Genomic DNA, 27,018 nt, shown 5'->3' on the forward strand with positions numbered 1-27,018 from the left:
CAAATGTGTCTGAAAATCATTATGATATTTTTAATAACGTATGAAGTGGAAAAAATGATATTTATGTCTGTAGTTTAACTTTGTACGAAAAATTAATTATTGTTTTGACCAGTCTAGTGCATACGAGGGTACACCACCAGACCAGACCACCTGTGTTGGTGTAGTATAGCGATGTAATATATAGGTATATAGGTATATGGTATATATATGTCGTGAACAAGTACGTCTGCTACCAACGTGACCTCCTGACCTCCCGGACACTATTTATTTATTTCCATCAGAAATATCTCGCTAAAATGGTCCTTTATCCACAATTTTTAATACAGCATATTACAGAGGAAAACTTCATGTACAAAACGTATGTATTCAGTCTGCTGGGACATTTAATTTAGGTTTATTATAAATGAAAAAAATTGTTTTTCACGCTGCCCCATAGGAACACGTGCTAATAGTTACAACTTTGAGCTCGGATTTCTCAAAATTTTGACCCATTCGAAATATAATTTAGACCACCATTAAATCCAGTAGACTTTTATTTACAAAAAATAATATATCTCTGTTTGGGGACTTTCGTGAAGGAGCCCCCTTAAAACTCGAAATTGACAAAAATAATTATGAAGTTGATGATTTTACTGTTTCATTAACCATATTTTTTTTTACAGTTTGAAATTTATACAAAAAAAAGACATGCAGGGTTTACAAATTTTTTATGAGATAGAAATTGAACAATCGCATGCTACTTTTAAAAAATACTGTGCAATACATGCACCGTTAATTTTAATAAAATAATTGTACTACAAAATTACAGGAACATTCTAAAAAATCTTATTTTGAATTACGGAAGAGTAGTCAGAAACATATACGTTGTTTACATACATTTAATTTTTTTCAACACATTACATGAAATTTCACATTACAATGTATCATTGATTAAGAAATCATTGTACAATCTAATAAGAATAAAAATATTAAAAAAGGATATCGACACGAAGGTAAAACAAAATAGCAAACATGAGGTTCGTAGAACTTTTACAATAAATTGCCCATTTATGCAACTTTAATTTTTTTTTAAAACAGATTTACACTTTACTTAAAAACATGTACATAATAAAGATATGTAATTGAAATAAGCAGTATGGTGCAAAATTTTCTGCCTTAAATGAAGTAAAACATATTGTTCGCTTGTGGCTCTGCAAAATCAAATCTTATAACTAAAATCTTTTATGGTGAATTGAAAGTTGTTCCCTTCGAGCACGCTTTTCATTGTTCCTTTTTTTGATATACGGAAAAATTATTGTATGGCGCTGCATATTCACTACGTATTACAGCTGCAGCGTTTACGTTATCAAAATTTTAATGATTAACGCACGTTTATGTTCTTTGTGTGGAAATAACTTTGTTGTGTATCACACATGCTATAGGTAAAATAAAAAGAAATACAAAAAAAAATGTTAATTAAAAATAATTTTATGAAAAGATAGTGAAAACGTCTTGACTTATAAGTCGAAGATTCGAATGTAAGATTCAGAAGGGGAACGACACACTGGGCATCTACGGGACTCGTTATTCAATAACTGAGCTGCACAGTGTGCGCAACAACAACGATGCCCACATGGGACTGAAGCAAAAAGTGGTGGCTCAACAAGGCAGCACACACATAAAGCAGGGTCTGAAATAATTAAAAAATACTTATTTTTTTATGTGTATATATACTTATTATTTTTATATTTATTATTATATGTATATAGATATTTATTATTTAGTAAACTCAGCTAACGATAATCATTAGAAAACATTACGTGTATAGGAGAATTAAAGCATGTTACAGCATGCATAACTGAAATTAACTAGTATCCTAAGGGGAAAACAAAGTTTTGGATACAGGGATCGATGCCTGAAAATTAAATACAATTTGTAACAAAATAAATTTATGTACCCTGATAAAACAGGAAAGACAAATAAGTTCCAATAGATTGAGGCCCTCAGAATTGGCACCCGTATACCCAAATCCGGATATGTGAAATTCTAAACATATGTTAACTTTATGAGAATAGTTGAAAATTGCATTTTTCTTTTAAATTATAATTAAAAAAAAAAAAAAAATTAAAAAAAAAGAATTACCTGATACACTTGATACGTATCATAGAAGATACATTATCCTCCGGTTCAAGAAAATACTTTTCAGTGAAAATTTAGTGGATTATTGATAAGAAAAAGTTATTGAAATATCCGTTAGCAAATAACTATGAGCACACATAAAAAGAGCGATGAGATTACAAATTGGAATCGTCACATAAAAATCCAAAATAATTTTTTACAAAATAAATTTATGATTCATTAGGAAAGACGAATAAATTCCAATAAATTAATCAGGCTATTGGCTCAATATCGGTTTTTGCACCCGTAAATTTCCATTCAGTCATATGTAAACGTTCGATAACACCACAAGCATATGGTTATATAAATCGCCATTTGACGATAAAATACAATAAAAATGTTATAAGAATTACCTGATAAATTTTCCGATGGTTATATAAACAAAATTATTTTCAATAAAAATTTAATGGGTTTTTAGTCATAAAAACGGATAAAAATTGCTTCAACGAATAACCATAAAAACACATAAAATGTGTTGTACGATTACCTCATACGCCTAGATCCAATGTTGTACCTATAAAATCCAATAAACTGTTTATTTGGCTCTGAAAATACGATCTTGAAAACTATTATTTGAAAAAAGTAGATGGGCTTTTTACTATAAACTCGAATAAAATAATTATGCCGTGTAAGTGGCAAATAGAAAACAATACAAATTTTATTGGATCTTTATTTTGTGCAATCAAACTCACCATTTTTTTATCGGTTTTTATTGGACTGCAGTACTAGGGGTCTTGTACAAGATAATATGTTGAAATTTTCAGTTGTAGATCTTACGTTTTGAAATCAATGTAGTTATACACTATACCTACAATTTAGACTAGTAATCATATCAACTATTGCTTTGTTATCTCCAGCATAATTTCAAAACGACGTTTTCTTAAAAATTCCAATGAACAGTTATTTAATGCGTTATAGTACAATAACTTGAAAACATCTAAATTGTCTGGAAATTCAAAGTGATCAGTGATCCGTTGGGGGCAAAATGTGAGAAAATAAATAAATACAAGTAAAGTGTATTTAAATTTTCTTGCGTTGATTTATTGATGCGCAACGTTTCGCTGACAATATGCGTCAGCCTCATCAGGCGCAGGTACGCGAGAATTCGTAAGTTTGGTTGACTTACTCGTCACCTGTCGACAGCACGACTTACCAAACTTACCAATTCAGTCAACCAAAAAAACATTTAGTCAACCAAACTTACGAATTCTCGCGTACCTGCGCCTGATGAGGCTGACGCATATTGTCAGCGAAACGTTGCGCATCAATAAATCAACGCAAGAAAATTTAAATACACTTTACTTGTATTTATTTATTTTCTCACATTTCGCCCCCAACGGATCACTGATCACTTCGAATTTCCAAATTCACCGGAGGGCACTGATATATACTAACAAATCATCTAAATTGTCGTTTGATACATACGAAGCATAAAAATAATTCTTGATTTTTTTTTGTTTTAAAACTAGCTGCATAAAAAGTTCCAGAATACTGTCTATTGGACAGGTATTGTATACTGCAAAACACCGACCATTATACAATAAAGACTTATCTCCATTTTTTATAAATGTGGGTCTAGATAAGTTTGCATGAATCATATCAGCAGAAGTTAAAGATGTGTTGTTGAAAAATTGTGCTTTTAAGCCTTGACTACATTTTGCAATTGTATCTGATGTATTTTTAGAATTTATGATGCTGTATAATGCTGAATCTGATCTACCAAAATTTAAGGTAGAAGGTTCATGTATCGAAACTAATTCTTCAATATCTATAATTGTATCCTGTTCTTAATCAACGCATTTATAGTTCTCTTTTCCTTAGCCCATCCAATTCTCTGTTTGAAATAAATAACTATCATTCAAATTATTATCATAGTTTTCCTCACTATTAAGAGCGTAGTCTGATATTTTATTGACTAAATGATTTGTTTCATTAACATACTCTCTGAAAAAGTTATCAACATTCAGTTCTTTAAATATTAAATTATTAAATACTGGATGTGATTTGTCAAATGAATGCGTTGACATCGACCATCTGTTAGGTGAATTACCTGATAAATTTTCCCATGGAGGAACATGAGAGCAAAACAAAATAAATTGATCCACGAACTCGGGACACGCTAATGCGTTTGGTATGCCTGAAAAGTCATCTCCCTTACTACAATACAAACTGCAAGTTTCAATAATATTTTGAAAATACGTTATAATTTCATTCGGCACTTGGACGCGATCAATAATGTTCTGCAAATTGCTTAAATTTTCTTATTCAAAATTATTTTCTTTGAATTTTTCAAGTAGATAAGTTCTGTGTTGTGTGCAATAATTGTTTTCGTAGTCACTGTTTGATAAAATTAATATTTTTTTTGCATCTTAAATAAATAAATAAATTCCAATTTTTTATAGTACCTAAATATATAGCACATCTTTCATGAAAAATTTTTACGCTTTTTTTCTCAAAATAATTCAACTCATCAAACCATTTACTCACGTGAGTCATCTAGATTCGATCATAACAAGAAGAATGAAAACTTTTTTCATTTGTCAAAAAATTGAAACACAATAAGATGTATTCTGTAGAAGTGATACTTAAGTTAAGTGCACTACTTTTAAAATTACGTCTGAAAGGCAAGGACAGTATAGTTCTTTAGGTCTGGTTGCACCAGATTTTAGCCACTCAGATAACCATAGATACATTTTATTTGAATTCTCGCTTAACATTTAAGAAAAGAATAAGATTTCGTTTGTTGAATGACCTATTATAACATAAAAATCTATAATTTCACAGTTATATTCATCAATAACGGTTTTATTCACACACTTAGAAAATATTAGCAACTCTAAAAAAATAACTAATCTTTTGATACCTGTTTATAGAGAATAATTTGTTCTGGACACCAGAACATGAAAACAAAACTTATACAGCTCGTTAATCGAAAGTACTTTCGGTATCCTATGTCAAACCTCATGGAGTGCGTTTAATTTATCCATCGCATTGTCCTTTTTTTCGTCTTCTTGGTAGCAACTGTTGTCGCTATCAGTTTCTTCTAACAAACCTTCTAAATCTTTCAAATAATCATCTTTTTAATTTAAATCATCATCTATATTCTTGCATGCTTTATCTAGTACACTTTTACTCTCACTTGGACAATTTTCTTCGAACAACTTGGGCTTTGCGATGCATGCTAATAATAAGTTATCTAGTACTCCGAACCAATTATGTTTCACATATTCATATAAATTTCGTACATTTATACTAAGTTCTTCACTAGCTTTACTCCATGAAGGATTTTTTTCCGGAAGTAAACAACCTTCATTGTCAAATAAATTAAAATTTTTAAGTACACTAAGTCGACAGCTGTGATCTACAGCACGTTTCCCTGGCGGTATTACTGACAAGTGACAAATGTCCTAAATATTCAAAAATTTGTTATAATTGAGAGACTACGTGCAAAAAACTTACTATGTGGAAATTTTATTTGGAAATTGTAACGCGGATCACTACGATTAAAGCTACAATTTTTTCAGTAGTTTTACGAATTTTGGACAAGTCAAAACTTGAAAGGGGTGCCATATACATCAACATCCAGGGCGTTCTGATTTTGAGCCCAGAAAACTATACCACGAGATGAAGCTCATCAGAAGCTCTCGAAAAGCTTGTTACAAAATTTGGATTCGATGGATACTTAACGAGATATTATTAATTTAATAATCGATCAATTCCTCCAATCACAGAGCACTTAGCCTCAGGAGGCGGGGCCTAAGCATTGTGGAGGGGTGACTACGAATAGCTAAACTCTTTTACGGAAAAGGTGGTAATAGGTATGCCAGGAGACAAGGTTACAGACTGCAGAGATTTAATCAGTTACCGTACCAGCGCAAAATTAAAATAGCAAGGCCAAAGTATTGTAACTGAAGATCTGATTTTTAAGAAATAATTACGTACGTCCAATACGCTTAGTCAGTCCAAATTTTTTTCTCACTAAATTTCACAGAGAAAGAATTCAATTCAAATTTTTTTGAACATGCATCGCCTGATAAAAAAAACCAGAATGTAAGAGGGTCTCATGCCACTGAGCTCGAATACTCAGTAAAACTCTTGATCTTTTAACGTTTAACTACTTGGAGATAAAATTTAAATTTCTTGTAAACTGTAGAAGAAGCTCAATTCACGCATTTACTTGGTCAAATTTCTTTATTGCATCAAACTTCTTAGTCTGATTCACGAAAATAAAAAAATAAAAATAAATAAATGAAATTACGATTAAGCAAGACATGTGCGTTTATGGGGCTCATCTCTCTAACGGGTAAGATTTTACTAAAAAAGGATTAGTATTTAATCCATACTAAGCTTTATCGTCTGAGAAATAACAGCTACATCTAGAAATAACTATTCTTATGCCCTCCAACGTCATAAGCACTAAAAGTTCAAATAGGCGGAAAGGTCCAACATGATGAGAGTAATTGACTAGCAGAAGCCCCAATTTTCATTTTTATTTCCTTTTTTTTTTATCGATGGAAAAAAATTTACAAAATTTTAAAACTATTTTAAGATAAGAAAAAAGTGTCAAAAAAGAAGAAGCCCATTTCACGCTATTAGTTGGTCAAATTTTATGCATTTTGTCAAACTTTATCGTCTAAAAAAGGATTAGTATTTAATCCATACAAAGCTCTATCGTCTGAAAAATTACAAGTTAATTTAGAAACGCAAAAAAATCTCACGCGTTAAGCGCGATTGCTCAGCGCGAATAATTATGCTTGTTTTTCAATCTGCGTGTCGATAGGTCTTGAACCTTTTGGTCACTGGAATACCATGGTTGTACATGATGAATAGATGAAAAAAAGCTTTAAAATACTGTGCATAGAGCTTGTTTATTTATCGCAAAGCTCTTACGTTAATCGCATTATTATCTAAGATGACAACATAAATTATTCTTAATCTCTCTAACGTCCTCAGCATTAAAAGTTAAAGTAGGTGGTAAGGTTCAGCATGGTAAGCGTGTTTTGTAAGTAGAAGCCCCAATTTTTATTTTTGTTTACAAGAAAAAAAAGAAAAGATCTTTTATTATCAATAGAAGAGCAGGTTTTCAATTAATTATTGCGTCAATATACGTTATCAAGAAGTTATTAATACTTGTATTTTGTGGAATGGAATGAAGAAAATGGTTTAGCTACATTGGTAAGATGAAAAACTCTGGATTTTTATATCTTATGGTCGAATTCGTCGGATGTCAATTTTTTTTTATTCGGTACACGAAGTGCCTGTATTCGAGTTTGCCTTTAAGCGGGCGTTCATCATGTTCGTGCAGGTCAGACCGACTTGCTTACACAAAATAACTTTCTTAAGAATCTGCTAGGCTCATAAGGACATTGTTTTTCGTGAAAAATCGATCGTCCTCTTATTGATTATTTCGCGCAAGAAGGTTGCCTTGGTCTGTTGTGTCCGTTTGTGAGTGTCATGATGAATCGTGCTGTGCAAAACTACGCAATCGAGGACTACACGCAGATGGTTCATTTTTTTTATCTTGCCGAAGGAAATCTTGAAGAAGCTGCTCGCCAATACCGTGATCGTTGGCCTCTCCGTCGTCATTCGAATCCAGAAACGATTGGTGCTTGTCACCGTCGTTTTATGGAAACGGGCAACGTTTTACCATTTCGCGGGGATGCTGGTCGCCTACGTGAGGTTTTAGTGCCAGAAATGGAAGAGTTGGTTGAGGACATGTTTGAAAATGATCCTCGAACATCAGTTTGTGCTGTCAGACGCCAGCTGAATGTTACCCCTAGCAGAGTCCACGCTGTAATAGCGGATACCGGCACCCGTACCAGTATCGGCGCGTGCAAGAGTTGCTGCTTCGTGATCACCAGAGCCGTGTAAATTTTTGTGGCGGTTTTTTGGCCCAAGCACGTACTGATGCTCATTTTGTTAATACGATCTTGTGGACTGATGAGTGTACATTCACTAGGAATGGCATGCTCAATCAACATAACTATCATTTCTGGGCTCATGAAAATCCTCACCTCACGCGGGCGACGAGTTTTCAGTATCAATGGAGCATAAATGTTTGGGGTGGAATCATTGGAAATATTGTCGTAAGTACTTTAATATTTTTTTTGTAGTGTTTTCCGTCAAAAATTTGTTTGTAGAGTGTACAAGAAATTTTACTTCTGCGGATTGGTGTTTTTTTAATTGCAACTTAAAATATTCTCAAGCTAATTTTTCATGATTTCGTGGTACTGTTATATTTACAAATAAAAAATACCATTAAAACCGTTTTACTTAATTTTTTTTTAGGAATAAGAAATCTGATTAGGATTAATTTACGTTTTCATATTGAGTCTCTGATTCACTTAATTTGTAGATTGGTCCCGTATTTTTGCCTTCTCGGCTGATCGGTGCAGCGTATCTCGATTTTTTACAAAATAAGTTGCCTGGGCTTTTAGAGGACGTCCCACTTGCAACACGACTGAAACTCATCCATCAGCATGATGGAGCCCCAGCCCATTTTACACGTAATGTCACGAGGTACCTGAACGACACCTTCCCGGAGAGGTGGATAGGTCGAGGAGGTCCAATAGCGTGGTCAGCTCATTCCCCCAATCTGAATCCGATGGACTATTTTCTGTGGGGCTGCGTCAAAGAATTAGTGTACAAAACTGAGCCTGTAGACGTTGAGGATTGCAGACAGAGAGTAGTCTAGGCATTCGATGAGGTGCGTAAAAGAGAGGAATGGCCCAAAGATCTGTCAACAATATTGTTTGAATTTGAAGAGCTAATTTAGTTGTCGAAAACAACGGAGCAGGACACATCGAACAGTTGTTGTAAAGGTATAACAAAATTCGAAATGTTATTGTAATTATTTTGCAGTCCATTATTATGATTTTTTACAAACTGTTGCAGCTTTTAGAGTAGATAAAAAATGAGGCAGTCAAAGAGTCCTGTAGAACCAGCAATGGAATTAATTTTTTTTTTAAACACACCAGATACATTTAATAATATACTGTCAGTCTGAAGCCTGGTAAAAGTGTGACGGGAAAAAAATCTTATAAGAATAACAGTTACCAAGAGGTTCAAGACCTATCAACACGCAGATTGAAAAACAAGCATATAATCATTCGCGCTGAGCAATCGCGCTTAACGCGTGAGATTTTCTTGCGTTTCTAAATTTACTTATAATTTTTCAGACGATAGAGCTTTGTATGGATTAAATACTAATCCTTTTTTAGACGATAAAGTTTGACAAAATGCATAAAATTTGACCAACTAATAGCGTGAAATGGGCTTCTTTTTTTTTACACTTTTTGTTTATCCTAAAGTAGTTTCAAAATTTTGTAAATTTTTTTCCAAAAAAAAAAAAAAAAAAAAAGGGAAACAAAAATAAAAATTGGGGCTTCTGCTAGTCAATTACTCTCACCATGTTGGACCTTTCCGCCTACTTGAACTTTTAGTGCTCATGACGTTGGAGGGCATAAGAATAGTTATGTTTTAAAATTAGATAATCAAAGCTCTAGATTTCTAGAGTTAGAAGATTTTTGATAAATGAGCAAGTTTGATGCGCGGAATTTTCTTGCTTTTTTTCCAAATGGTCATGTGGTACTCCAGGGACCAAGAGGGTTCAAGACCTATCGACACGTAGATGGAAAAAAAGCATTCTGATTCGCGCTGAGTCATCACGCTGAAAGCATGAAATTTTCTCTAATTTCCTGATGTAGCTGTTATTTCTCAGACGATAAAGCTTGCTTAATATGGATTCAATACTGATTCTTTTTTAGTAAAATCTTACACGTTAGAGAGGTGAGCCCCATAAACGCACATGTCTTGCTTAATCGTAATTTCATTTATTAATTTTTATTCTTTTATTTTCGTGAATCAGACTAAGAAGTTTGATGATATAAAAAAATTTGACCAAGTAAATGCGTGAATTGAGCTTCTTCTACAGTTTACAAGAAATTTAAATTTTATCTCCAAGTAGTTAAACGTTAAAAGATCAAGAGTTTTACTGAGTATTCGAGCTCAGTGGCATGAGACCCTCTTACATTCTGGTTTTTTTTATCAGGCGATGCATGTTCAAAAAAATTTGAATTGAATTCTTTCTCTGTGAAATTTAGTGAGAAAAAAATTTGGACTGACTAAGCGTATTGGACGTACGTAATCATTTCTTAAAAATCAGATCTCCAGTTACAATACTTTGGCCTTGTTATTTCAATTTTGCGCTGGTACGGTAACTGATCAAATCTCAGCAGTCTGTAACCTTGTCTCCTGGCATACCTATTACCACCTTTTCCGTAAAAGAGTTTAGCTATTCGTAGTCACCCCTTCACAATGATTAGGCCCCGCCTCCTGAGGCTAAGTGCTCTGTGATTGGAGGAATTGATCGATTATTAAATTAATAATATCTCGTTAATTATCCATCGAATCCAAATTTTGTAAAAATCTAATTTTTAAAAGATTACAGCTGTAATTTATAGCTATATTTATAGCTGAATTTTTTACATTATTATAGCTGTTCTATAGGTAGTTATAGCTATAATTATAGCTATAATTTATAGGCATAATTATAGCTATAAATTTTTAACTGAGTTAACAAAATCTAGCGTCTGATAAAAAAGTTTTTTTCATTTTCGCGCCGCCCCAATTGTCACAGTTTTCTTTTGCAAATATTTCGAGAACTAGTCGTCTGCAAATAAAAATACAAGTAGAGAGAATTTCGGCAAATAAGGAGGAATCTTTCAAGTCCTGAACAGTTACGCAACGTAAATGTTTAATGTTTGCGGGTGCTAACTTCACAAGTCTAGTTGCTTTTGCTTGGCTTTCCCGGCCGTTTCCACTCCATTCCTCTTTCTCTTTTTCTACAGTCTCGCTGTCTCACTCTCTTTACTCTAGCATTGGTATTATTAGTAACCAATTAAGATAAAGAGAAGAGAGAGATGCAAGGCTACCATAGAGATATTCTAATATCTCTATGAAGGCTACTCTCATTTTCTTTCTTTTTTCCTAAGAGAAAGACATTTCCATTGACAGGCTGTATAGTAGCTTGCTCGCTCTATTATAATAATTCTATGGTCAGGAGACTCGGGAGATGCATTTGCGCAAATTCAATTACCGGTGGATGTGTACTTTTCGATTTCTTACGAGAACTTACTGCAGAACTTGCGATGCTGCCAATATGACAACGCAGTAAATTCTAAATTGTTGGAGCTATTCACATAGACCTTTTTTGCTTATTTCATTGTGAACGTTCATATTAAAAAGGGGGTTCCACTGTTCCGCTAAACTCAAATTGAGTAAACAGACTGAGCAGACCTATACTGTGTTCTCTGTCAGTCAACATAGTTGCGACTATAGGCTTTGTTCCTTTGTTGCCTGATGGAAAAAGAGGTATAGGTCTGTTCAGTCTGTTCACTCACTTTGAGTTTAGCGGAAAATTGGAACCCCCTTTTCAATATGAACGTTCACGATGAAATAAGCAAAAAATGTCTATGTGAATAGCTCCGTTAAGTCGGTAAATTTAAATGTAAATATGCGGTTGGTAATTCTTCTGTCGGTTCTTCATAGGATTTGTTTATTTTTAACACAGCCATTTCCAAACCATTACTGTAGGTGAACCATGGGGAAACAAGAAAAAAATTTTTACAGTTGGAGGTGGAGTTTTCTTTCCATTCGTTAGTAACAATCAAATTCATCGCATTAGTGATTTTGAATTTCCCGCGCTGTATTAGAATGGTAGCACTGCAAGTTCTGAAGCCAACTGCTCGTACGGAGTCGTAAACTTCACTTTACCCAATTACCACATAGCTCTTTACTGAAATATATGATAAAACCATGATGTTATACGTAACAAAATATGTGATTCCTCGATATTAATGCTAAAGGCGGCTGGTTTAGACATTTAATTACTCTTGGGCCTCAGCTCTTGGTCTAGTATGTATATAATTCGTGCTGGAACTCCACTTTGTGTAGAACCCTAAAGTCTTTCAGTGAAGGTCAATTTTGATCTCTTTTTTAGAATACAACTAGGTGTGTGTCTGATTGAACAAGTTATTAATAAAAATGAAAATCAAAAGGGTAGTCTTGTCTAATGTAAAAACGCAAAATAATGTGAATCATAAACCTAAAAAAAAAATTACTAAATCTAAAATCCTCCGTAATAAATCAATACAAAGATTCTTTTCTCAGGACTGCTTATTTGAGGAGGTAATAGAAATTTCCATTTAAAATTCTTTTACAAATGTAACATTTTTCTAATCTGAATTTTTAATTTGTACAGAAATTAATTGTAGAAGAAAAAAAAAACTCATCTCACCAATTTAACAGAGCAATGATAAATGCTGAGAATTTGGCTGATAGAGATGCACAGTCGAATTTTGCCCATGCACAACCGTTGTCACGAAAAGTATATCATCACAATCCTATTAAAGATAGTGAAAATACTTTTAAATGGTTATTAGGTCCTCTCACAAAGAATGACTTTTTCAAGTAAGCGAACGCATTTTTCTAGATAATTTTCAAATCATAGGAAATAAATGGTGTTTTACAGTTAAAGCTACATTTCAGTAAGGTTGAATAACTAATGTCCAATATTTATTAAGATCTATACCCAAGCAAAATGCACTTTATTTGATAGATTGGTAATACCTGTTTTTAAAAATTAGTAGAAAATCAAAAGAAATTACAAGAGATTTTAATGCCTACATTTGAGACAAGTCGTAAGACTTACTATTATTCACAATTATCTATTGCAAGAGTGTATTAAAACTTAGTAATCCTTATTAGTTACTATTTTTTGTTGTTGGCGATATCAAATAGTACAACCGTGCCCATAAAGATAATTTTTTATCCATCTGATATGAATTATAAATGTTAAATATGAATGATCTACTATCAACAATTATTAATAGCTAGTAGTTTATGATGGTTCTGAAAAGCCAAGTATCGGACAATTATAATTAATCATAAAAGTTATTTCTAGTTACTACTTATTTTATTTTAATGTTTCTATAATGTCATATATGACAATGAAAAAATAGAAAATAACTAATTAAAACACTCATTCAACTGTATTGTAGTCTTAATCCTGGATGAAGCTCAAACTAGCTGACAAATTCTGTCAGAGTAACCATAAAATCAAAAATTCTACTTTGGGTACCCTTAAAATAAGACAAGGTACCCTTTTAATTTACTAAATAAGAAGGATACCTGGGGTGTAATCCGCAATCGCCGCCAGCAGTTACATTTGTAAGACGTGACAACGTTGCGTGGTTGGAGGCGCTACTGTCGATTTACTGGTGATGTGATCCGCAATCCCGCCAGCAGTAAAGCAGACGACGTCAGTCTACTTGGTCTTTTTCGTGACATTTTTGCTGTGATCCCGCGCAATCCCGCCAGCAGTAAAGCTGTTATTTCTATTTTTGCTGTGATCCCGCGCAATTCCGCCTTTTTTTTTGGTCTGCGTGTTTGTTTACGTCTATCTCAATATGCTTTGTTTACAATCAGAAAATGTCACGAAAAAGAGCAAGTAGAGTGACGTCGTCTGCTTTACTGCTGGTGGGATTGCGGATCACATCACCAGTAAATCGACAGTAGCGCCCCCAACCACGCAACGCTGTCACGTCTTACATATGTAACTGCTGGCGGCTATTGCGGATTACACTCCTGGTCTTATTTAAGGGTACCTAAAGTAGAATTTTTAATTTTACGGTTACTCTACCAGAACTTGTCTGCTATAGTTTCAGCTTTATTAATTCTGAACTAAGAAATTTTGTATTAAGTTTTTTTTTTTCGTTACTTTATCACAAAAAAAAATTTCTGCTTGAGTAGACACAATAAATAATCTACTGTAAAAGCGAATTCAGCTCTTTGAAACTCTAATTTATGGAGAGTACTAAATGCCAAGACTGTACTCTTGATTTTGACACTGACTTCGGGAGAAAAGAATTATACAAATATTTCTTGACCTATAAAACATAAACTTACCTATGTTGACTAAATGAATTATACACCTGATTATATGTAGAAAATATGCTTAGTGTGAGATTCGTTTCGCACCAGTGTAGTGTCATGAATAATTTTTTGATAGTCAAAATTACTCAAAGATTATGACGCTTAAAGATTGTGTCTAAATGTTAAAGATTTAAAGTGGGTGATGAGATTGATACAATCATTACCGTACTTATAAGGTGACAATATTGATAACCCTTTATATTGCTACAAGTCTAGTAGTTGCCACGAAAGCATAGTTATAACACTTAAAGTTTATAGCTACAAAAGTCTATATTTATAAATGTTATTTTATATATCATTGATACATTTATCATTCATGATTTAAGCTTGAATACCAGCCTTTTTATGCCGCTGTGTCTATTTGCAGCAAAATCACGTTATAATACGTGAATATGAATATGGAATTCTTGGCAAATAAAGCCAGTTTCTTATGTAAAGTACGTTCACGTCAATTCAAGTTCGAGCACGTATAATTGTATATAAGGGTGAAACCGACTTGACATACATATGAATATATACATATATACGTCATCCGTAACCTCAATACACATGTTAATCCCACACTTGCTAGTACGTATTACCATAGAGACATTCTCTATGGGTATTATACGCTTAACGTCATAACGTGTAATTCGTTGGATAACATATTTGGATTCAGTTTTTCTGCATTATCTTATACAAAATTATCTTCTTAAAATAAACGTGCACAACGCCAGGTCCAAAAGTAGGTCCAAAACTGTTTAAACAATTTTTTGAAGCAAATTTTGCTAATTATTTGTTTTGACTCGAAAAAACTTTTTTTACTATCTTTGAACTATAAATAAAAAAGTCTTGCAACTTTTCTCTAAAGTTAATACTTTCTGAGATATTAATTATTAAAGCTCGAAAAAAATGCGAGAATAGCTATTTTAATCCATAAAAAAACGATATGAGAAACCAACAACATTCATATTGCCAAACTTATCAAATACTCTATAAACATCCTTGAATTTATTCCCAAAGCGTTGGAGACTATTATTTTATGGTAACCCTTTGTTTTTTAACTCTGTTTTGGGCTCTCTGAAGCTTCGCAAAAGTATATCTATATATATTATAAAGGTGCACGTCCCTTGTTCATACTATATAGATACACTTTAGAGAGCCCAAAACAGAGTTGAAAAATAAAGGCTTACAATAAAATTTTTGTTCAAAGAATATTGAACCAACTTTTTGACCTGGGAACATGCAAACTCGTTTTTAGGAGATGTTTTGTATAAGATAATGCAACAAAATGCTAGTTGTCCTATTTGACATTCTGGAAGTACACGAAAAATCGATGTCAAAAAACAGCAATTTTCCGTGGGTGTGGCGGCGTGGGAGGCTACTGCCGTAGACCACGCCCCCTCCGCATCATGTCTTCGAGGGTTCCGAGTGGCTGTGTTTAAAAGGAAAGCGCTGTTTTTTTGACATTGATTTTTCAAGTACTTCCAGTAAAAAATGGCAATATGTTGAAAAACCATCCACGTCCAACTTTTTTGCTTCTTGCAGTGGTTTGAAAAAAGTTCACAACCGATCTTCTTGAAATTTGGTGTGGTTGTTGAGGAGGCTTAGGCGATTTTTAATTAAATGATGGCTAGCTCTAAAATTTAGAGATTATGTAAATAAAGTACGCCAGATTTTTTTATGAAAAAGGAATAGGTAGGTCAACACATTTGTTTTCGAGAAAATCGCTTGTAAAAATTCTTCATTTTAACACGCAACCTTACGGAACCCGTAATTAAATTGATTACTGTACTGTAATAAAATGCTGTGGGTCCAGAAGTCGAATTAGTACATATACTTTTAATTATAAAAAATCATTACTCTAAAAAAAATATAGGGTCAACACGCTAAAGTTAAGAAAACAGTAAGGAAAACATCTTATCTCATAGGGCCGTCATCTTTACATAAGGTACCTCGGGGAAACTAATGATTTTTTAAATATCTATTTCGCGGTGACTTTTCCCCATATTATTGATATTTAGTTGACACACTTACATGACAAATATAATTGTAAAAAAAAAATACAAATAATTATTTGCATAATAAGTACCCCACAGGGGCCCCTCGGTAGATACGACATCAAACGCCTAAGCCTCTTTAAGGGACACACGATGTACGCTGCATTGAATTTTCAAGTTGTAACATTTTAAGGAACGCAAGTTATAGATTTTTCAAAAACTGTCCAACGTAGTACTTTTTTGCAAATTGCGAAAAAATGACTGAACCAATTTTATCCCACTGGAGCTCATTTTCTTTCGTCTTAAAATTGCGCATCTTTTTTAATGAAGTAACTTTTTTGTCCGAGTCTCCAGTTTTTTTCTAGACTTGTAAAACTATTTTTAGCCATTTATCCATTTTTTTGGGCCGTTAGCTCACACGATTTGAAATTAAAAACTATTTAGATTTCTTCTAAAGCCGCATAACTACCATCCAGATTTTTTTCGCGTTAGAAGCAGTTACCTAACAATGACCATGCTTTTTGCTAAATCCATCCCGTGTTAGTATGGAGGTGAGAGAAGCTAAACGCGTATGTTATAACCATGAAAAAAGAGCTGTTTTATTGTTATGTTTTACGTGATTATGAGATGTTTAAAGGGCTATGAATGTTTGTGATGCTTGCATTAAGTATCTAAGTAGTGAAAGCAAATGTGTTTTCACAATATAAGTAATCTTCAAATCTAAAATCTCACGAAATAAACTAACTGTGTGGAATAAATTTAAGCACGTAAGAGCGAAAGAGAGGTCTGCTCCGATCGTCCATCTCTCTTGCTCTCACGCACTCAAATAGATCCTTACAGCTCATACAATCATAACTTTATCGGAAAAACTGTCTTTTTAAAATACTCTTGTTTTGAACTTTTTGATGTCTGATTTTACTTGCACAAACGTTCCTATACCTCGAAATATTCTAGGATCACGTAAAACTTAATAACAAAATTGCGCTATTTGAATGGTCATAACATACCTATTTAGCTTCTCTCACCTCTGTATTAGAAAATACATCCGGGAGATGGCACGGGCGTTTCGCACTATAGGTAGTTACCTAGCGTACTAGCCCAGAGGATAAATCTTGAGAGGATGAAACGATATGTGCTAGTGCCCATAGTGTCAATTAAGTAAATTCTGGGGGAAGCCAGTTGAATCAAATTTATGTAGTCTGTGGATATCTTTAAATGTTCAACAAAGTAAGCACTTAAATATATATATGGGTGATTCTGCTGTAACTTGCTCAGATCGTGTCTGGTGCTCGTACTCACGTGCCGTAATGAAATCCAAAACTTTTGAAACGTCAAATTGTGTTAAATGTTGTCGGCTTTACTTGACACACAGTCTTATACCAATATATTCATGCCTTGATTGCGATAATCCATCATTGAGAGTCTAATTTTCCATTCCGACCCATGTTCACGAGTCAATTTCTCTCATGAAAACTTTCACCAGTAAAAACTCTACCACTTGGGCGTATAGGCATTTTGAAATGTAGCTATTGATGATTAGATTTATACCATAGTCACACCAAATATCGACAAATGAGAATGAGTGTTCACTGTATATATTTTGTCCCACAAATTGCACCAAGATCACGTTCTGAACATCGCTGTTAAAAACGCGCCAATAAGTTGTAATATGCCATCTATTGGTCATTTCATGAGCTACATACATAAAGTTAACAAACGCACGTACTAGTTTTGCAAAAAATTTTCGTCCGTTGCATGGTGAAGCTCTCAATTGTTCGTATTCCGTGCGTAACCAAGAGCTGATCCCTTCTGACCCCCCCCCTGGCATATCATCTAGGTGTACGTGCGCAGGTACATGAACTATACATTCTTGTAGTATTTTACAGTAGTGGGTATGTTATCAGCGGAAAAGTTTTAAAGTTTTGTCTACGAGTCGTACGACTACTACAAAGCTCGTAACTCCATTCCGAAATTTTCCATTCCGGACCTACATAATAGACAATGCATTCAAGTAACTTTTTCCTACGTCCGAGCGTTTTGAGTTTTTAAATAACTTATCTTTTACTCCATAACTGTTATAGAGGCAACATGAGAAGCTATGTAACGCTACCAGGAAGAGAGAGACGAAACAGTTGGCAGCGGTAGTGTAGTGTTTACATCAAAATATAACCTACACCGGCCAGTTAACTTGGTTCTTGAGCCTTGTCATCAAGTAAGTACCTACCTAAATAACTTAAATGGTTAAAATTAAAATAAGATGCTCGAGATACGTGTGCCTGTGTAATTCACTTGAATTTCCAGTGTCTCATAAACTGTCTCTATTCTAACAATGTCATTAGTGAAAAGACATCGTATCACTTGATAAAAACTTTAGTTTGTTGCGAAGACACAAATGCTTGTCATGCAAGAAAATGTTCACTTTGTAAAAATAGATTCATAAATTTTGATTTACCGGAAGAGAAATTTAATGACAAGGTTACATTTTCGAAATGGATTAGTAAAAAAGAAATTTGACTAAGTGCAAAGACAACAAAAAGTATTGTTGTAAGTTTTTCACAAAAAATTAACATTTCTGTAACATTGAAGGGGCTTTTAGAGATATTTAATATTGAACTTCCGATTTTTTTAATTCATACGCAGCGAATTCGTGACCAATTAAAAACTTTTAAAAATATATGCAAGTCTTTAAATGAAGAAGAATGTGGGGTTTGGATTGATTTTAGTGAAAACTATTTAACAAAGTATGGTACAGAAATTTAGTCTGTACACTACGGTGCCAGTCAGAAACAAATAACAATACACACTAGGTTATTTTACTCATAAAATAATACAAGAGGCTTTACAACAGTCTCTAACAGCCTTTAGCACGATGCTTCAGCTGTACTAGCTCATATTTGTCAAATTTTAAATCCATTGTTCGTAAAATTTCCTTTAATTAATACGATACACTTTGGAAGCGATGGTGCTACAAACCAATACAAAATTAAAAATCTGTTTTTCCTAATAACTTAAATTCTCGCAAAATATTTTCCACAGTTAAAAAAAAATTTAATTATAGCGAAAGTGGACACGGCAAAGGTCCCGTAGACGGAAGTGGGGCAACGATCAAGAGAATGGCGGATGATAGAGTTCGATTCGGCTCAGATATTCCAGACTACGAGGCTTTCACATCAATAATCAAAAATAATGTCAAGAATATTATGATTGAATTTGTAACTCTAGAAGATATAATAAAAATCGAATCAAACATGCCCAAAAATATTAATTCTTTCCTTACAACAAGACAAATTTTTCAGTTTACTTGGAATGTACATAATTCTTCAGTAATCTATTTCAATTCTCTCAGTCGTTTTCATTGCGACCTTGGTACAGAATGTTGTCATTGTCATACAGGTATTTTAAATTATAAAAATGATTCTATGATAGCCTTGAAAAAATCACATCATTTAGAAAATCAAAAAGATAAAGTCTTCAACGAAAAAATAAGAAAGTAGATCCAAAGCTGTGGTTTTGAGACGAAGTGGTAGGGCTTCTAAGTCTACAAAGATTGTAAACGATTATGTGTACTAGGGAAACTAATTATTTTATCTGAATTGATGTTTGAGGCAAAACAAAAATTAGTTGATTTGTTGTAGTATTTGTTTTATAATCATATTTATTATAATTGAGAAAAGAACAAAGTGATTGTAAATTATTTGTAAAAAATTGTTGAAACGTTACATTAATGTTAAAAATGTTTTTATCAAATATTGGTTATTACTAAGATTAATTGAAAATTATTACTCAACTTCTGTTTTCTTGAAAAAAATTGTAAATACAACACTTAAAAATTTTCAAATACACGAAAAATTGAGGTCTTTATTTTAACATCACTTCTCAAATTAATTTTTTTTCAAGAAAACAATTGGCTTCCAATATTGTTTTACATGTATAAAAATAGAAAATCTTGTGTCATTATTTCAATAATAATTTTATTTAAATTATCCATTACGTTTACTTTTTTCTATTTTAGTTTCATTCTGACCCCCCCTAAAAATCATTTATGATGCATAACTTTTTAACGGAACATTGTGTAGCGAATTCGTTATAGATCCTCATAGTACTTGTAATTACAAGTAATTATAATAAATAAAAAGGTTCTAAAATAAAACTTGAAAAATTGGAAATTTTACATTCCATCTCAGTCAGTTACGGCAGAATCACCCATTTATAATGTACAACATTGCAAAAACACCAAGCAGACGCACCGTTTGGGTAGGCTATATGTACTCGAACATCATACTTAGGTAGGCTTTTTATACACTTAACGTCTGGAAAATGTAAACACCAGCTTTAATCTACGTGGAATAAAAAAGCACTAATTTTCAAATTTTTTATAATTTTTACGCTATATGTCTTACCGTAAAATGCTTCAATTTGAAGGGCAGTCTGGACATAGTTACAGCTTCCTACTATACTGATAAGATTACTTTAAGTGTACAGCTTTGTAACATAATTTATTTAGCAGCTAACTATTTTACTGATAAAATAATAGTAGATGCACATTCTTGATACATTAAAGAAAAAATAAAGCACAAACTCGGCAAAATTGTTTGTGAATTCAAGGTGAAAAGTGAAAAATTAGATGTTAAATTAATTAAGTGTGATCTGATTTGTTACTTTTCTTTTTTTTTTTTTCAATGAATCTCACCAAAATCCAGCAATATCCACCTGAAAAACAAAGACGAAATTCCATGTATATGATAACTTCTGTAATACCTTCAGGAAAGCCATGTGGCATTACATATGGTTTTACGTATGGCATTACATAAGGGGTTTTAGCTTGGTAATGCCATATGTAATTCCATTTGAAAAAACACATAGAATTACAAATTGGAAAAAGGAAAAAAATTTTGTCATCTAGAAATAACTGCAGAATGCTGTAATGCGTCATTTACTGTGAACAATTAGTGTTACCATCTGGATGATAACTCAAAAACAAGAGGATTCAAGTTATATTTCAGGAATATAAAAAAAAAATAGAAAAAAAAATTTTTTTCTATAGAAGTAAAATCAGCTGAACCCCCTTGTTTTGGAGTTATCATCCCGATCGTCAGACAAATTGCTAACTGCAAATAACTTATCATGGTATTTCGCAGTTATTTCTAGATGATAGAAATTTTTTCTTTTTCCAATTAGTAATTCCATGTGTTTTTCCATGTAGAATTACATATGGCATCACCAAGCTAAAACCCTTTATGTAATGCCATATGTAAAACCATGTGTAATGCCATATGGCTTTCCTGAAAGTTTTACAAAAGTAATCCTACATAGAATTCCGAAATTTTTTTTCAGGTGGGTATTTACTCCTTGTAGATGCAGGAATGTGCATCTACTATTTTTCTGATATGTAAATATTTTAAATCAATTGATGGTAGTAAATATAATAAAATATCTTTCGACCGGTACAGTAGGAAGCTCGTTTCTGCAAAATAGTATCTTCCTGGTTGGAAATTGAAATCAGGGAGTGGTAAAGCCCAAGCTTGGCTACCAAGATCCTAATATAGGCTCCGTGCACAAAAACCCCTAGTGCCTACTTGTGGCTGTATGTTGAGTCCGTGTGATTACGAGAATACATGTAGTAGCATGTTTGCCTAAAGTCAATGATTTTTTTCATTAATATCAAGATCCTTTCTAATAGCCTGATCATCTCACTTAGAATCTGTAACTCCTTATCTCAACGATGATATTTTTTTCAGCATGAGATGTTACTGTTATAAATTGTAAAAAAGACATACATCCCTTTGTTGCTTTTACGTGTGAACTACATTGCATGTGTCAGTAAAGTATGTCATAGAGATAGAGAATACTTAGAAGTTAATACGTAATTATGTACTTCTTTCACTTGCTCCTTAGTCATCATAATTAATATTAAGAAACAAACTTGGTATTGTGGAGCATGACTATTGATAAACATTTCATTTACATTCAATCCATACTTTGCTATACATATTTATAAATACGATGACATAACATGTAGGTGCCAAGATTACACGTAACATGGACACTGATAACGCCTATAATCTCTTCTACATTTGGCAACAACTTTTCAATAAGTCATTTTTTTAAACATTAAATATCTTCAAAAAATTTTCCCTAAAAAAGTCATACTAAAGTAGCGCTAACAGTTAAAGGTAAAGAAAAGTAAAGATCGGAACGCACATTAAATATACGTAATTGAGAACAGTGAACATTGAAAGAGGCACGATTCCGAGGATATAGAAGAATTATGAACATTTAGCGAGACACTATACCAAGGATATAGAAGAGTTATGTAAAATTGTAAATAGATTGCTTATAATAAATATGAGAACTTTTTAGTGTTTTTATCATGAAAATGTGTTATTGAAGGTTATAATTTAATTTTTATATTATTTTTAATTGGTGGTACAAAATTTTTGTGAAAATTATTGTGTATGTGCGTGTCTAATTTTCTATTTATATTGTTGTTAATTAATGTTATAAAAATAATTCCAGAAAATTCGCATTTGTACCTATTAGGCTCTCTGTTAAGAATTACTGTTCTCTTGAATTCAAAGCCCTGCCGACAATGTACAAAATGGCAGTACAGAGCCGACCTTTCGTTCTTGTTTTTTATGTAACGTTCGTGTTCTCGCAAACGTACCCATAAGTGTCTCTTACTTTGGCCAATATAACACAGCCTGCACCCACACGTTATTTTGTAGACAATGCCGCTCATGTCTAACTTTTTTATTGTATTCTTTTACAATTTGATAATATAAGTTAAATTCCCAAAACCCGTATATACTACCTGTATGTTGTATTTGGACAGGGCCCTACGGAGATCCATCTCCAGAGACTAAAAATAAGGAATAACGAGGAACACATTACTGTTAAAACCAAACCGATTTGAGGACCCAAAGACAACTCTTGTATTGCATTTCAGAAGATTTTGAGTTCGAGATTCCTAGAAAATGTTTTTCTGTCTATTAAGAAAACTAACTTTAGCTTCTATGTATCTGTTTATAAAAGATAAAGCACAAGCATAATTGATCAGAGTCTTGCAAGCTGCTATAAAATTCTCGGATCTAAACGAGGGTTTGGCAAATTTAAGGGCTTTGTCAATCATAGACAATACAGAAAATTGTCGATTGTGTAAAACAAAATAAGGTATTCTACCTGAAGCAGAGGCTTTTTTATGTAAATCTATTTTGCCAATGGAATTTAGTATACATGTAATGTAGATATCTGAGCAAAAAACTGAATATTTGACTTCATATCCGACTGTTAATTGTATAAAAGGATTAAAATTGTGAAAAAGGTTCAGAACATAGTTTATTTTATTAGTTTTTATAACTAGTACGCAGTTGTTGACGCAAGTCGTTGACATATCTCGAATATAGCAGTACATAATCATGGTAACGACTAAGTACTAAATTTTCTAAAGATTCCAATACAATTCTCGTGAACCATGGTAAACAACAACTTCCCACGGAAGTTTCACAAGATTGCTTATACACGTCGCCATTATAAGTAAAATAATTATAACTGATGAAAAGGTCATTTCTATCTAAAAACTCAAATCTGTCAATACCTAAAAAGATGATAAAATTTTAGGTATATCAAGCTAGCTGACCAAAACCGTATGCCACATTAGGCATGAGGTCTACAATTTGTCGCTAGTTTGTTGCTAATTTGTTACGTCGAAACCGATTTTGTCGCTCATTTCTCTTTTTGAATAAACATGGAAATGTTACCTTGATATCAAGCTAGCTGGCCACACATACGTATCCTCATCTTGGAGGCAGATAGCTCCACGGGATTTGCGCGATAATTTGCGGCTAATTTGTCGCTAAACGATTAGCCTATTGCCGATTTTGTTGCTGATCATGAAACGAGCGAGAACGCGATTTCTGACGATCGACATATCAAGCTAGCTGGCGTCACGTGCGTATCTCCGACTAGGAGGTAGATAGCTCCGGGGGATTTGCGCGATTACTTGTCGCTAATTTGTCGCAAAAAGATCAACCTATTGCCGATTTCGTTATCGATCGTGGAACAAGCGAAAACGCGATTTTTGCCGATCGACATGTAAAGCTTATTGGCCACACGTGCGTATCTCCGACTAGAAGGCAGATAGCGATACGATATTAAAATTTGAATTTTTTGCTTTTTTGTCGTTCAAAAACAGCCAAATATCGTATCTCTAGTTAGAATGCAGTTATACTTCCACGGGATTTTCACTGTTCACTACGATACGGTCAAGTACGTATCTACCTAATGCTGTGATATTGCTGTGATATTAAGCATATGGACTCCTTCCGCAAAAACTAGCACTGCTTAGAATTTTTCATTTAAATTAATATAGGGAAGAAATAAATGGTTCTACTCTTTGTTAGGGCGTCGACATAGTCCAAGAAAACTTGAGATGGGAAGATTGACGTGATCAGATATTTTTGTAGTCTTTATGGTTCAGGTGTGTGTCTCTGTGTATGCGCACGCGTGTAGGAGTGCGTCCGGAGCTCGTACGACGTTCTAAAACTAAAATTAATTATGCTTGCAGTGCCAAGACATGTTAAATGTTATGAATTCCTGATTAATAACAGATGTAACTGATTTTTTCTCCCTTTCACGAAGAAAATTGCAAAAATTACCCAAAAATTGCAAAAAACAAAATTAAAATGTCAACTCTGACCCCTGTCCAAAACTCAACTTTACAAACAAAAGACGTAAGAACGTATAATGCATTATTTTTGTCCTTCGATATACATGAATATTATGATCAGTATAGAAATAGCTTTGAAAAACGCTCAATTTAGTTCTGCATCGCCACCTCACGGTCATTTTTCGAGTCACATACTGGCACAAAGAAATTTCACTGGCCAATGCCGCTAAAAATTAAAATCACCGGGACTGGTGAGTGAATCATTTCTCGCTTTTTGTGTGTACAAATACTTTTTTCAGTTCCGATTCTCCCCTAGAGCAGCCACTAGGTTTACTTAAACAGATACGTAAATTGTCCTTCCTAATACTATTTGGCGATGACAGATACTGTATAATCGGAAAGTCAGTGTCTCTCGTTTGCGGACAATCCGAGAGCTTTAAAGCTTGAAATGTCAGTTCTGATCCCCTGAAGTTGATAATCAATTACAGTTAAGTTTGTCTACATTTTCAAGTCTTGAGCCTTGAGTCACTGAAAATTCAACCTTCCTTCATTGAATATTTATTATTTACGTAGTTACGAGACTTTTTTTGTATGTGACTCAGTTACAGTGTTCATAGAGGAACTAAAAAATCAGGAATTATAAGTAATTTTTACAAATACGTCAGTTCTGACCTCCACCTAAAATCTTGAAAGCTGTGTAAGTTTTGACACTAATAAGTTGTAGTGAATTTGTTGTAGATAATTGTTTTTTATGTACTGATAAGTAAGAATCAGCCACAAAATATTTATGAAGTTTAATTCACAGAAATTGTCCGCATAACTCATACCATTCATGACCACACACACACATATATATCTTCCTATAGTATATAGTTATTTAGGTGGGGCACACCATACAACCTCCCACAGCACCCCTCCACAAAATAAGATAAAAATCCTCTATTTTCTTCCTTACTTTGACACATCACAGTTTTTCCCGACACCCACCACAAACCCCCCAAGTATTGTTTGTGACCCCCGACCGCCCCCCACTCTACTTCCATAGAACCTGACAGGGATCTTACCGTCTTTCTCGGACCTTGATGTGTATACAAGCGTGTACGTGTCGTATATGTATTAATCCATTATTTTGAATTTGCTTCATTATTAAATTACTTTAAGACAAAACTTTCTTATCGCTATGATTTATCTCTTCGTCAAAAAGAAATTTCAAGTCATAATTGATTTATAGAGGGTAGTTGCGCAAAGCGTTATTATTATTGTATAATTAATTGTATAGCTAACTGTTACATTATGTAGTTAAATGTGTGGGGCATTTCAAGCAATGTTCCACCATATAAAGTAATTTATCTTGGGAGTTAAAAGATTATTTGTTAATTCATGTGTCGCGTGGGAATGATATCGGTGACGAGGTGCGTCGCGAGAATGACCAACAATTGTTATATCAAGAGCTTTATTAAAGATACCGAAATTAAAGGCAAAGTAGCGCGTATGCTTGGTCTGTCCGATCTCTTTTGTTCGCCTGACTCCCTTAAACTCCCCTGATTGTCTCACTCCCGAGTCCCGTGACTAGAGTCTGACTGCCGAGTGCCGAGTCCCGTGACTAGAGTCCCCTGATTAGAGGCTCTCTGGGCCTTGTATAACCTCGTCCCCCTCCTGTCGATGGTCTCTTGCTGAGATCGCCTCGCTATTGTCAAGGAGGGTCAGTATGATATGCCCTGCATATCGTACGTAACACATGTTTTACTCGAAGTCTTTTAAAAAAAATATCATTTAATACATCCTAAAAATAATATGTCAAACATATTTTTTACTGTAAAAATGTTTATTTGTGACGAATGTTAACTAACAAGAACATGTTTCTTTTCTTACAATAAACTTTTTTTTCATCTATTTTTTCATACCGCCTAGAAGTCAAATTAATGGACTTTATACATACGAATAATTAATAACCATTACATTTATACAACTAAGAGTACGATCAGAAATCATTTAATATCAATTGTATTTTAATCGATTTTTGAGTATAATGTTCTTGGTGTACTAAGCATTTTTTTGTTATCATGTATGGTAAACTATGTGCAAAATGTTAATTTTTATGTGTATGTTTTATATTATTTTGTATCAGTGTTAATAATACGAATATATACATAAATTAAAATTGTATTTAGTTTATTATTAATACAAACCATAAAAGTTTCGCATTAAGATGACTCATTTTAT

At 33.3% G+C, this 27,018-nt stretch overlaps 1 protein-coding gene across 1 annotated transcript in view; it reads left to right on the forward strand.

Annotated features, from left to right (window-relative positions):
* Positions 1-12,157: 12,157 nt before the first annotated feature.
* Positions 12,158-27,018, forward strand: part of NO66 (Bifunctional lysine-specific demethylase and histidyl-hydroxylase NO66) — a 400,564-nt gene continuing 385,703 nt past the window's right edge. Inside the window, exons 1-2 of the mRNA XM_089589215.1 lie at positions 12,158-12,345; positions 12,419-12,627. Of these exons, the coding sequence (XP_089445341.1) occupies positions 12,202-12,345; positions 12,419-12,627 (353 nt within the window). The 5' untranslated portion in view covers positions 12,158-12,201. The remainder of the gene's footprint in view (positions 12,346-12,418; positions 12,628-27,018) is intronic.

Source organism: Copidosoma floridanum, unplaced genomic scaffold, assembly GCF_036245765.1.
Source record: "Copidosoma floridanum isolate Cflo_tuat_1 unplaced genomic scaffold, Cflo_Japanese_pri ptg000008l, whole genome shotgun sequence".
Classification (NCBI taxonomy): domain Eukaryota; kingdom Metazoa; phylum Arthropoda; class Insecta; order Hymenoptera; family Encyrtidae; genus Copidosoma; species Copidosoma floridanum.